This window comes from Bipolaris zeicola (genome assembly GCF_000523435.1).
Source record: "Bipolaris zeicola 26-R-13 unplaced genomic scaffold scaffold_33, whole genome shotgun sequence".
NCBI lineage: Eukaryota > Fungi > Ascomycota > Dothideomycetes > Pleosporales > Pleosporaceae > Bipolaris > Bipolaris zeicola.
This window is the reverse complement of record NW_006912082.1, coordinates 80,372-92,987: the sequence shown is the minus strand read 5'-3', so window position 1 is coordinate 92,987 and position 12,616 is coordinate 80,372. Positions and strand designations below refer to the sequence as shown.

The 12,616-nt window shown below is 51.5% G+C and overlaps 7 protein-coding genes across 7 annotated transcripts; 4 read left to right on the top strand and 3 right to left on the bottom strand.

Annotated features, from left to right (window-relative positions):
- Positions 1-1,747: 1,747 nt before the first annotated feature.
- On the top strand, positions 1,748-2,211 carry COCCADRAFT_74299 (uncharacterized protein; the record flags this gene model as incomplete). Its single annotated transcript, XM_007711751.1, has 2 exons — positions 1,748-1,785; positions 1,923-2,211. Coding segments are annotated over 2 exons (327 nt in total), but the record flags the coding sequence as incomplete, so codon positions are not given.
- Positions 2,212-3,194: 983 nt separating this feature from the next.
- COCCADRAFT_24329 (uncharacterized protein) lies at positions 3,195-4,418 on the bottom strand (the record flags this gene model as incomplete). Its single annotated transcript, XM_007711716.1, has 2 exons — positions 3,195-4,246; positions 4,292-4,418. The coding sequence occupies 2 exons, from the start codon at positions 4,416-4,418 to the stop codon at positions 3,195-3,197; spliced, it is 1,179 nt and encodes a 392-aa protein (XP_007709906.1).
- A 56-nt stretch (positions 4,419-4,474) lies between these two features.
- COCCADRAFT_90047 (uncharacterized protein) lies at positions 4,475-4,648 on the top strand (the record flags this gene model as incomplete). Its single annotated transcript, XM_007711750.1, has 1 exon — positions 4,475-4,648. The coding sequence occupies one exon, from the start codon at positions 4,475-4,477 to the stop codon at positions 4,646-4,648; it is 174 nt and encodes a 57-aa protein (XP_007709940.1).
- A 340-nt stretch (positions 4,649-4,988) lies between these two features.
- On the top strand, positions 4,989-8,797 carry COCCADRAFT_90021 (uncharacterized protein; the record flags this gene model as incomplete). The annotated part of the gene is made up of 7 exons (XM_007711749.1): positions 4,989-5,053; positions 5,103-5,212; positions 5,270-5,664; positions 5,830-6,070; positions 6,126-6,493; positions 6,587-7,278; positions 7,330-8,797. 7 exons carry the CDS (start codon positions 4,989-4,991, stop codon positions 8,795-8,797), a joined length of 3,339 nt encoding a protein of 1,112 aa, XP_007709939.1.
- Positions 8,798-9,142: 345 nt separating this feature from the next.
- On the bottom strand, positions 9,143-10,337 carry COCCADRAFT_34765 (uncharacterized protein; the record flags this gene model as incomplete). Its single annotated transcript, XM_007711728.1, has 2 exons — positions 9,143-10,044; positions 10,286-10,337. The coding sequence occupies 2 exons, from the start codon at positions 10,335-10,337 to the stop codon at positions 9,143-9,145; spliced, it is 954 nt and encodes a 317-aa protein (XP_007709918.1).
- Positions 10,338-10,643: 306 nt separating this feature from the next.
- COCCADRAFT_90037 (uncharacterized protein) lies at positions 10,644-11,357 on the top strand (the record flags this gene model as incomplete). The annotated part of the gene is made up of 1 exon (XM_007711748.1): positions 10,644-11,357. One exon carries the CDS (start codon positions 10,644-10,646, stop codon positions 11,355-11,357), a length of 714 nt encoding a protein of 237 aa, XP_007709938.1.
- A 356-nt stretch (positions 11,358-11,713) lies between these two features.
- COCCADRAFT_34763 (uncharacterized protein) lies at positions 11,714-12,471 on the bottom strand (the record flags this gene model as incomplete). The annotated part of the gene is made up of 2 exons (XM_007711727.1): positions 11,714-12,049; positions 12,256-12,471. The coding sequence occupies 2 exons, from the start codon at positions 12,469-12,471 to the stop codon at positions 11,714-11,716; spliced, it is 552 nt and encodes a 183-aa protein (XP_007709917.1).
- Between the last annotated feature and the right edge of the window lie 145 nt (positions 12,472-12,616).

Below are 12,616 nucleotides of genomic sequence, written 5' to 3'. Positions count from 1 at the left end.
CTCCCATTGATCCACAGCCAGTAGTATCGGAAGAAACGGCGAGAATAATTGGACGTATAAACATACTCGATAATTGGATGGACTAGATGGTAGACTGCCGATTCAAAACTTACTAAGGGGCAATGCCGGAACTAAGAAAAGCAGCTGAAGCATACGTGTGGTCAAAACACACAATGATGGATCTGGTGGAGCTGCTGAGCTGCTGAGCTAAGTATAGGATGTCCGCCAAAGCTAAGGAGACGCTGACATCGCCGGATGGAGAAACGGACAAGCTTAGACCGCGGAATCAAACGCCTTGTATCTCAATAGATGTAGAATATTCTGCCGATAATGCTTTCGCATCAAATTTTGCCGTTGAGTCTATCGCTAGCAATGAATGTTTAGTGAGATTGTTGTACAAATGTCACAATAGATTCGATACTATACCCTCACCACCACAACATGTATCATGCGAAAATAGCTATTTTGTTCTGCGATGACGAATCCAGTAGCTAGTCGTGTGGTTTGCTTGCATGAACGTTAACGTTGTCTCAACCCACCCTAAAGACAGACCAATATCATCCATTTCATTAGAAAGTCAGCCCTTGCACACTGCGCTTGTCTTTGCTCTTCGTATCGCTGCCACAGGAACGACGCCAGGTTTAGATCTGATCATTATAGGAATATGTGACCACCATGTCAGCCATGCACTACATGTCAAGTCTTTCGGCAGCTTTGGAACTGAGACTGGTGTACTGAACGGCTGACGCGATGTCTTGGGTAGTGTGTGGGATTCGATGAGTGCGCTGGTGGCATCGTTAACACTGCGATCCGTAGTAATGTTGCCAGACTCGGACTCTACGTAGAGGTTCCGGCGGAGGAACGTAGGTCCGACAACGGTGACTTGGGTGAACTTGTCGCTGTCAAACAAGTAATGAGCAGCTCAGGTATGCGTAATGTGGATGCTAGGCGAAGGGCGCAATAAAAAAGGGTGGAAGAGTAAACGATTGCGACGAGAGACACCTACTAAGTAGTAGTAGTGGGGCGAGCGACAATGAACCTGTGGGGATCGTTTATATATCCCTCTTTAGCGGTTCTTTTGCGCCAACCAGGCAATTAGGCAGCCAACAGGCAAAAAGTAGGCAACCGAAGAGCCCTGCAAGATTTGGCCTGGTTGGGGCCAAGACGACAGCCGCGTCCCGCGCTACCCATATTTGGAAATTTAATTGTTTGCCACAACAGTAAGATGCCGGTGTCTTTTGGGGGGGGGGGGGGGGTTGCGGCAAGGGTGTGGTCGGAGGCGGCAAGGGTATCACTTCGACTGGCCATACACAACACACGCCGTCATGGTCATGGTCGCGCGATGACCTCCGGAGCCATGCGAGAAGCTGTCTGAGATCCACATTGTGTCCAAGTGTCCCTACGTTGACATGCAGTAGCGCTGTGTATGTAGATACCGATACTTGACTCCACATGTGCCTGGAGGGAGCTAACCACAGATCCCTATCGCAGCGACGGCGAAAGGGAGATTAGTTGGCACCGCAGTCCTCTTACTGGCCTCCTATTGGCCCTCTTTACCACGGAGGTATGACGAGCATCTATACGATGTCGTTCCCATCAGTCAAAAATAATCTCTCTGGGGCATTATAAGTACATGTCCATTTCCTGTTCAAACTTGTATCTCCATATAGATTTCACACAAGATATGCTTAACACCTGCTCTATCGTCCCTGGAAATCCTCAAATCACATCCTTGACTCTAACAAAGATGGCTGCACACACTGTTCACGAAGAAATTACCTACCCGTGAGTCTAGTCTTCCTTCCTACTCATACCATTATTCCCCCGTCATACAATGAACTCGCCCTTGAATAACTTGGAACGTATCTATAAATGTGCTGTAACTGCTTTTTTCAATGTATTGCTGTTCATACATACAGTAGTACTACACTGCGCACGGACGATGATGGAGATGCTGTAGTGGTTGTGACACAGCCAATCACATATCAGCCCATGGATCCGCCGGCCCACCTTACCGCCCTTCCACCAAAGCCCCACCAGACTACCTCTGATCAGCTTACCATCGACAACTTATCAAAACACGACAAGGGTTTCGATTCTCTCCTCGATGCCGCCCAAAAGGCTACCAGGGCACTGGGATTACAGCGAGCAGGGAAAGAGCAGGGCTTCCATCTCGAGCTTCAACACTACACCAACGATCGGTTTGACCTCTATGGCTGGACCAGACAACAAGCGCGATGATTCTTGACTTCATTTCTCCTGTGCAGTTAGCTGCTCTTTGTTGCACTTAGATACCAAATTCATTACATGTACATCATCCTTATAGCGTCTTACTCAGATTAATAACTGATCACGGAACTCTACACACTGATGACGCACAGGGACGCTAGGTACCCTCTGCAGTACTGGACTGCGGAACAAATTATTGAAGTATTCAGGCCTCCCCAACACACATTGGAATCTGTGATTAACTGGTTACATGATTTAGGAATTTATAGCAACAATATAACACATCCCGACATCAAAAAAGTAGCTAGTTTTCCCTTTCTGACGAGCCCGAAATTGCGACAGTTCATCTACAACGACCCAGCGGCAAGCAGGTGCTTGACAACCACAAAGTCTATCAAAACGGGAAATAGACCCATTGAGAGTCTCCAAAGCCCGGGAAAACACGTCCAACTGCACACATGAAATCTCGGTCGAACACTTGACCCGGCTGTTGAACATACCATTTCTGGGCGCGCCACAATCGCCAAGTGGTGGTACAAACGTGTCTATGATGCTCATGGGTATGATGCTCGCGCGTATTGTGAATGAGCGGAGGAAGATTAGGAAGGGAACTGTTGGTGTTCCTCACCATGTGCTGTATAGCAATCTTCAGGTTTTTAGAGATGTTGTTAGTGGGAGTAATCTTGGGTGTGGGACGCAAGGGTTTCCGGTGGCACCGGGGTGAGATCTCCTGACAGGGCTGGGGGGTTCCGCATTATCAGAGGTTGTTTGAGCTTTATTTCTCGTTGCTATAGGGGGCCATAAGGGACGCGAAGTCGACAGGTACGTTTCCATGACCGGATTTTGCCTTGTGTCAATCATACAGTGTAAATTGGTAGGAGTAGGAGAAACGAATCATGATGATGGGCAACGCGGGAACTTGTATAGAATCTTCCTTTGAATGTACATGAATCTATATTAAGCTATTAATGAATCCTTTCCTTGATGGCACCGACAACACTCTTCAAGCCGCTCAGCCTCGCCTCCTTGGTCTCACCCAGGTAGAGACTAGCAACCGGCCATGCGTGTATCCCGCCCTTTTCTTCCCAAGTATCCACCTCCTTCCCCGTCTTCTCCAGCAATGCAATCAGATTCCTTGTTTCTGGCCCGAGCACCTCCTCGCTGCCGTACAAAAAGTACCAACCCTTTTCTGGCGAAGCTTCCGTCCACTTCTGGATGTCTTTACAATTTCCAGGTGAAACCATGGCATCGTCGGGCGAGACTTTGCTTCCAATGTACTGTCGGCCATATTGTTCCAGTGAGGAGCTGTTGAGATAGTCTGACGCGGTATTCCTATTCTCGGGCGATACAATGCTGACCCATGGGCTGATCATAATCGCAAGACCGGGCTTTTGGTGTCGAAGCTCGGTATGCTCGGATAGATAAAGCAGGAAGCTTAGCATCAACGTTGCGCCAGCCGAGTCTCCACCAACGACAATGCGAGTGGAGGACTGGGCCAAAGAAAGCACATATTCATATCCGGCTAAGGTTTCATGGAGTTGAGTAGGATATGTGGCGTCTGGCACAAGGGTGTATTCCAGGGCAAAGAGGGCAGGATTCCGGTATCCAGCGGCTTTGAGTAGTGCAACCCAGGCAAGCAAAAATTCCATGTAGAAGTAACTGCTTCCCATGGAGAAGCCACCGCCATGACAGTAGTAAACAATCAAGTCGGGCTGCTCTTGCCAGTTATGCACAATCCATACGCCCTTAAAGTTTAGTCGCGTGATATCAGTCCACCTAATAGGACTAGTAACAACGCCGTGGCGCAACATGCGGAATCTCAGGAAAGGCAGTGAGACTTGCTTCGAGAAAAAGACTCTACCGAGGAAGGCTGGCATATTGGCAAAGGCATAGCGAACAAAGCGGATGACCAGGTCTTGGAATGGTGTTGCTTTCCTGACCCATGGTGCACGTTGTTCAAGAGGGACGAGAAATCTCTCATGGATGAATTGAATCGGTATGACAAGAACTTTGAAAGCTATGAGAATCAGTACATTGGAGAACAGCGATGGTGTGTACTCACTAAGAAAAGGTAGCTGGGGGAGAAGCCATGTCAAAAGGGGGATGATGCCGATTTGAATCAGCAATTGAGGGGCAAGAAAGACTAGGAAAGCGATGCAGTCCAGGTAGGAGATCTGTCCCAGGATCATCTTGGCAAGAAATACATAAAAATGAAGTCAGTGAGCTTTCTTTGTCTGTCTGCGCCATGTCGAGTGACAATGGTGATGACGCCGTCAAGGGTCTAGCTAAGCCACAACCGATTAGCGCCACAGCCGTTAAAACTCAATGCCCGTTCGCTGACCAGGACACGCGTCATTGTTGTATAGAAGGCCCTTCCAGGTCAGCTAGAATGCGAGCTGAAGGGCAAGACAGAGGGTGAAAGCGGAATACCGTGCACGCGCTCTTCCGTATGCGGAAGACGGTGAGCACGTGACGACGGTTAGAGTTTGTGGGCACGGACCAGGCGGTTGATCGCGACGCCCGGAAAACTTGCGCGCGGCACGCAGTTGTCACTCGGCAAACACCAACGACTGCGACTGCGACTGCAATCCCCCTCGTCTGCTTGCCTGTGCCTGCACCGAGGAATCATCTTGCTTCATCTTTCTTCTCCCCTCTTTACCCTCTTATCTTTTTAATGGAATAAAGCCCCGCGCCCGACGGCAGTCTCAGTTGTTTGCGCGGCAGCCTAAGCCAAAGTCGCGAACTTGCACAACCTCACCATGGCAAACTCGGCAGCAGACCCCAAGGCGGCGCCGCTCGCCGATGAGCTGAAGGACCTCGCTCTGTAAGCGCTTCTCTGCTGCTTTCTTCTTCACTGTTACTAACATGCATAGCTCACTCCCCACGTCTGCCTTTCCCAAGAACTTCTTCTGCGCTCTATGCAATCAGCTAGCTTTCGACTCATACAAGCTGATTTGCTGCGCAAAATCAGTCTGCTCATCATGTACGAACAATTCACCGCCAAGCTGTAGCAGAATCGCCGCCCACTAACATTTTCTAGGCCAGGCAAATCTCCAGTTTCCTACCACGTGTCCGTCGTGTGACCATTCGCCGCTCGAGGCAGATTCGTGTGCGATCAATAAGTCTCTCCGCAACACCATGCGCGTATGGCTGCAAAAACAGAAGAAGAAGGAAGAGGCCAAGGCTGCGGCACAGACAGCTACCCCTCCTGTTGAGGCGACACCAGCCGCACCCGAAGTGCAGCCAGTGAGCGAGAGCATAGAGAAGCCTGTAGACAGCATTGAGGAACCACCCAAGGCAGAGGATGGTGTCGCTGAAGAAGCCGCTGGCTCTGTGGGGAATGCGGAAGAGACTGTTCAGCGCGCCGGCTCGGCCTCTGCTCAACCGAACGAAGTAGGTAACCAATGTCTATCTTGTTCTTCGCGTGTTAGCATGGTGGGATCGTACAGTAAAGAAAGAGGAAAAGAAGAGAACAAGGCGAAGAGCATCCATTTCTTGAAGAATGCAAAACCCGTTGCTGCACATGCAAATGAACATCAAGTGTCTTTAACTCGATCTGTCGCGTTTACTAACCAATATCAGGTCAATTCTCCCACTGAGGCTACAACATCGCAAAATGTATCGAAAGGCACGGAGCCTGCAGCAGCGGACGACTCGACGGAAGAGCCAGGCAATACCCCCGGCGTCAATGGCATGACAGGCACCAATCCCATGATGAACAATATGCAAAGTCAAATGGGTTTCGGTTTTCCTGCTCAAGGTGGCTTCAACAACGGTATGGGCTGGAACGGCATGCCTAACATGATGGCCAACGGCAATTGGAATGGTATGAATCCCATGGGTACGTTGTATCACTGAAAATTCCGACAAGCGACCAACTGCTAATTTTCATCCAGACTTCAACAGCATGAACGGCATGTACGGCAACTTTGGGGGAAACATGGGCATGAACGACATGTCTGCCATGAACATGATGCAGTATGGAGGCGGCTTTGGTAATGGTTGGAATGGGATGGGCGGTGGCTATGGAAACTTCAGCGGGCCCAATCAGATGGGTGGCTATAATCAATCTGGAGCATATCCCGAGATGATGAACCAGTTCCCCAAGAATAATTTCCCAAACCAGAACCAGAATCGTTTCCATGCCAATCAAGGGGGAGCACATGCCCAACGAAACAACAGGAATGGCAGCCAGGGAGGCTTTGGCCCTGGTTTCCAGGGCGCGAATACCCGTCCGACAAGCCACGGCGGTCCTTCGGAAAACGTACGTTCTTTTCACCAGAATTCTCGGCCCAACTCGAATAATCGGGTTGGCAAATCTTGGAACACTCCAACTGACACGAATCTTTCTACGCAGCGTGACGGCCAGTCGCCTGATGGAAACGCCAACACTGCTACTGAGGCCAAGGCCGAAGGCGAGCAGGACAAGGTCTCCACAGAGCCAACTGAAGAAGGTAAGGAAAATAGCGAATCTGTTGCAGTTTCTGTTGAGGCGACGAATCATGGTGCTGGCTCCGGTCTTGATGCAAATCAGGCCGCTGCCAACAATACTGATGATACAGGAGAGAGTGCCAAAGAGCCGGCGCAGGACGATGGGCTGAAACCAATCCAAACTGTCGACACAGGTGGTGCAGATATGCAAGATTATGATCAGTCAATGATGGGTAATGGCATGGGTATGCCATACGCAGCAGGAATGATGAACCAGTTCCCGGCTCAGTATATGAACGCGCCGTTCGATCCTAGCATGAACATGAACATGAATATGAACATGGGATACAACGGCAATTTCGGTCCTCGTGGCGGCTTCAATAGTGGCGCTTACGGTGCGGCGACAGTTTTGACAGGTCAACCCACGGAGCCTATTGGTGTCGGGGTCAAAGGCGCACCCACCGGACCACGTGCGATGCGAGAAGGCCGGCCCAACACTGGATTCTCAAGTCGTGTCAACAGCGGACGGTATGCTCAGGCACCTCCGCCGCCGCCGCCTAAAAGTGTTGCATCTATTCAAGAAGTTGCGCCGATTAGTCCACAGCGCAGGGTTCGATCGTAAGTCATCTTTCAACCAACATTGGGCTTTCATGACTAACCACCATACAGCAAATCGCCTTTGCGAGATGAAAGTATGCGCGTCAAGGAGCGGTCACCTACGCGGTCCCGGTCTCGATCTCGAGCGAGAGACGAAGACCGAGATGCGCATCGTGAGCGATCACGTTCTGCGGATCGCCATTCTAGACGTGACGGCCGTGCTCGATCACTGACGCCGTCAGAGGATGATCACGACAGTCGCAAAGAGCGCAAGCACCACCGTTCGTCGCGTTACGACGACCGTGAGCAGGAGCAGGATGATCGGTACCGTGACGAGAGGAGCAGCCGTGGCGACCGAACGCGGAGCGCTTCAGCAGACTCTAAGTATCGCAGCAGCCGTCGTGACAAGGATAAGCACCGCTCCTCACGGTCACATCGCGAGCGAAGTAGAGAACATCGACGCCGCCACCGTTCTCGATCGCCTCGCAATGAGGACAAGTATGACGATGATGATGCGTATCTCAACGGCGAAAAGGACTCTGATGGCAACTCGCGACGTAGGCAAAGGAGTCGCGATAAAGACAGGCATCGTGACCGATCACGCGACCGATCGCGCGACAAGGAACGTGAGCGGGATCGTAAGGATCGCAAAGAGCGCGAGCGTGACTATGACTATGACCGCGAGAAAGATCGTTCACGAGACAAGGACAAGGAACGCCGCCGCCGCCGTGACCGTGACGCCGAAGAAGAAGAACGTGATTACGAGGACGACAAGTACCGCTCCTCTCGCCGCAGCCGTAAAGACCGTGACCGCGAACGTCGCGATGATGACCGTGATCGAAAAGAGAGGCCTTCCGCAACTGAGAAAGAAGAAGATGTTGTTGGCCAAATGATGAAGAAGCGTGTCGTTTCGCCTCCTCTGAACGCCCCTACTGGTCCATCGGCAAATGGCTTCAGTATCAAAGGTCGTTCGAAGAACGCCATGGCACCCCCTACACAACCACCTAGCGGCCCTCGAGCATTCCAGCCCCCGAAAGGTCCCGCTGCTGATCGCAACAAGGACCGCAGCAGCGACTCTCGAGATCACCGCCGAAGGAGTAGCGTAAGCTCTGTTTCTACACCACCGACTGGAGCATCCGCAAAAGAAAAGGAAACCACACAAGACCACTACGCTGCTGAAAGGGAGCGTAATGCTCGCGAGCGTGACAGTCGTGACCGCGTCGAAAAGCCCTCAAGTAAATCTCTCCACTCCCGCATCTCCTCCACATCTTCCCGCCCTACCCTCTCCACCAAGCGTTCCCGCGACGACCTCGACGATGAACCTTCTGTCCCCAAAGGACCAAAAGCCGATGTCAAACCTCCTACCGGACCCGCTTCCCACCGCGACAAGCGACGCAAGAGCGGTGCCATCGGCGATGACAACATTGCAAACCTGTTCACCGCCGGTCTAAGGAAAAACGCCAAAGCCAGACGCGGAGGCGTAAGAACCGAAGGCGATGTAGAGCGAGAAATGATGGAGCGAGAAAGAGAAAGGCGATAGCCTCGCACTTCGATGCGTTGCCATCTGCCATATGCTAGGAAGTGAGAAAGAGAGACGGATCTGGGGATTGTATTAATCAAGTCATTGGGGGAGAGATGATCTGGGATGGCTACTCTGCTTTCTTTTTGTATTATACCCTTTTTCTGTCACTTGCTTATGGCGAGGAGAGTGAGAAACTAAAAGGATGCATGCGATGCTGTCATGAGGCGTGGGCATGCCACCTTTCTTAGAATCTGAATAATGAAAATCATCTCGAGAGAGAAACAAACTCGCAAGCTGTGCTTTGGTAGTTCGTGGTATCATTTACTAACTTATATGTGTGTGTCTATGGGATTGCATACGTATCTACCGCCTGTGGTTTACAAATTCCTTTTGCTCACCACCCAGTCTTGATGCTACGACAGTGGCTTCCCGGATGGCCTTTGCAACAGAGCCTCTAACACCGTCTTCCTCGAGCGACATCAGACCGCCGATCGTGCAGCCGCCTGGCGTCGATACCTTATCCTTGAGCACAGCTGGATGCTCACCGTTCAGCACCAAACCCGTGGTTCCCCTCATAGTCTGTGCCGCCATCATCTGTGCTTCCGCTCTCGGCAACCCCATAGCCACGGCACCATCCGCCGCCGCCTCAAGCATCAACGCAAAGAAAGCCGGTCCAGACCCACATAGCGCAGTTGCAACATCCATGTTTGCAGGTGGCAGCGTAGTAACGCGACCAATGGAGCTAAATACGAATTCCACAAGCTTAGCCTGTGCATCGCTGAGCGGCGGATCAGAAGTCTGAATCACAGACATGGATTCGCCGACGAAGGATGCCGTGTTGGGCATTACGCGTACGACTCTGCATGCGTTTTCCGCTTTTTCAGGGCCATCCGGGTAGAGGAAGGCTTCGATTTGTTCGCGGGTGACGCCTGCCAATATGCTGACCAGGACTTTACCCTTGAGCGCATCCCTCATGCCTTCCTCACCGAGAATCGTCTTGAAGCCGTGAGGCTTGCAGCTTAGCAGGACGATGTCTGCTTGTTGGACGCCCTTGAGATTCTCGTTTGTGAGGGTTTGCAGGGGGAAGTTGTAGTGGCCGAGGGCTTTCCGGACGTTTTGTTCGGCGGGGGCCCATTGGTCGCAGGCGATGAAGTTGGAGAGGTTGGGGACGTCTTTTGGAGCAGACGAGGGGTCGATGGTGGCTTTTGTGCGGGCGGAGGCGAGGGAGGACATTACGCCACCCATGATTGCTATGCCCATTGTTCCTGGGGGTGATGGTTAGTCTTTGGTCTTTGGTCGTGAGGTGGATGTGTTGAGGGTTCGTGATTGCAGAGTTATTCTTTGAAAAGCATAGGAGGCTCCTGCAGAATCTCAAGAGAAAACGAGAAGAGTATGGTGTTGTGAGACTGTCGTTACAACTTCTTGAAACAGGCGTGTGGCCAGTCATTTATCTTATGAGTGTGATGCGGGGCGAAGAAAGATAAATATAGTGGGATGGGAACGTACCTGAACCGAGAACGGTCAATGTCAAAGGCTTGGATTCCTGAGTGTCCGCCATCTTGAATTCCCTTGTTTGATAGTGTTTCTTGGGTGGTGTTGAGTGAATACAAAAGGAAGTGCTGACTGGGGATTCAGCGCGAGATCGGCGACTTTTCCCCACGTTAAATGCACCTTAAGCTATGACCACCAAGCCGACGATATGCGCGTTGTAGTTGCTGCGGAAGCTCTCCACTCCAACAAACATCAGACGATAGTTTATCGGCCTACTGCTGATTTACGGCCAACACCGCCCCCCGGATCCCACTCACAAACCCGACAACTAGATTTGCCTTCGGGTACTCGTCAGTCAAACAACCCGTCCACCATGGCCGATCCCTTCGAAGTCCGCCAACGCTTCACAACGCTTCTCTCACACCTGAGCGCATCCCACACATCGCTTCAAAAAGCTGCTCTGTACGCGCTGAAAAACCGCGAAATGGACGAAGACTTGCATTCCTGTATTCTCGAACAGCTGGAACGAAACAACATGAATATACGCGCAAACATCATGTTCTTCATCGAATGTCTCTGCGAATACGCGGTCAAAGAAAACAATGCGGGAGACAGTAGTGCGATGGGCTACGTTCGCATGCTACAGCGTGACATTCTCGCTGTCGTTGAGTGCGTCGTAGGCGAAGAAGGCGCAAACATCCGTGTTGTGCGCAAAGTCCTCAAGACGCTAGAGAACCTAAATATCCTCCTACGAGAAACGGTGCAGGAACTCGAAGCTGTGCTCAAGTCAAGAGAGGTGGCGCATCCGTTCATGGCTATGGATATTGGAGGCGAGGGTAAAGATAGCCCCGCGGCTGGGGCTGGCAAGAATGGCGGGCAGCGCATGGACAAGCGCCAGATTGAGCAGAGGATTGAGGAGGATAGGGAGCGGCATAAGAGACTGAGAGAAAGTATCTGGGCGGTCCCGGGAGATGGTTATGAAGAGTTTGAGAAGCTGTGGGAGGAGGCGAGTGATGTTAATGAGGATGATTATGTCACTGCGCGGGAAGACGCGGAGGAGAGGAGGAAAGTAATTGCATATGGGTGAGATCCAGACAGAGATGAGGAGGGTCCATTTGAAAGAGTGAGGCACATTGCTGGAAACGATACTGAAGAGTAAGTGCACAAAACCTCCGTGGATTGGAGCTGCGGTGCACAATTGGATGGGCGGCTGGAAGGCGTTTACGGGTCAGATACGGGACTTCATCACAGCATAGTACAGGCGTTATGGTGGAAAGATACCACGGGCTGTCTCATGACACCCAATTGTTATTGGAGTTTTGAGTATTCCAAATACATCTACGATCATTCCAGACATATCTATACACGCCCGTTGTGCAATGCTATGATACAGTGGCCGTCTCTTGTCCCCAACCATCATCTTGTCCTTCCAGATGTATTCTTCTACTCTAGGACAACAGTGGCGCCGAGTGCCTTGAGCGTCTCGACAATCTTCTCTGCCTCCTCCTTGGGGACACCCTCCTTCATCACCTTTGGCGCGCTCTCGACAAACTTCTTGCTGTCGACCAGACTGAGACCAAGCATGGCCTTGACTTCCTTGATCACCTTGGGTTTCGCGGCTGGGTCGAACTTCTCAAGCTTGAGGTTGAAAAGGGTCTTTTCTTGGGCAGCGGGGGCGGCTTCCTCCTCCTCGGCGGGGGCAGCAGCAGCGGCAGGTCCAGCACTTCCTGGGCCAGCAACGAAGCCTCCCATGGGCATGTCAGGGATATTTAGGCGAGTCTGTGGGTGGTGTCAGTGCGGTGATACAACAATTGTGACATTGAAGCGAGCAATTAGACAGGTAATTCCAGCTGTTTACAGTCTGGCCGTCTCTTTCATGCAATAATTTTCCCCTCTTCAAACGCCTGTGTTAGTTTGAAGAAGAGCTATTGTGTTACACCACCCTTCCATTGCTATTCCCTGCCTCATTCGCCTCTTTTCCGTACCTTTAGTGTTGACACGAGGTCCGCAGTCTCCAACAGAGTCAATTGGCTAATCTGGTCGACAATGGTCGCAATCTTGGGGTTTGTGGGCGCAGCCGCATCCGATTGCCATCTCCGCTGTATCCTCTGTTGTGTGGCTCCAATCGTCGGTCGTACATATGCGGTCTGCTTAGCGGTGCAGATACAGCGCCTGAGCGCGCGGGATGCCGGTGCTGCCATTGTGTGCTGCCGAGGAATGCAAGGATCGATGATAGGTGAACGTCGTACTGTAGTCGTCTCGCCATCATGAGATTTTGCGGAGCGGATTACGACGAATTGGGCTAGCGCCTTGGCGAGATCAGAGACCCGCAAAAAAGTTAGAGAA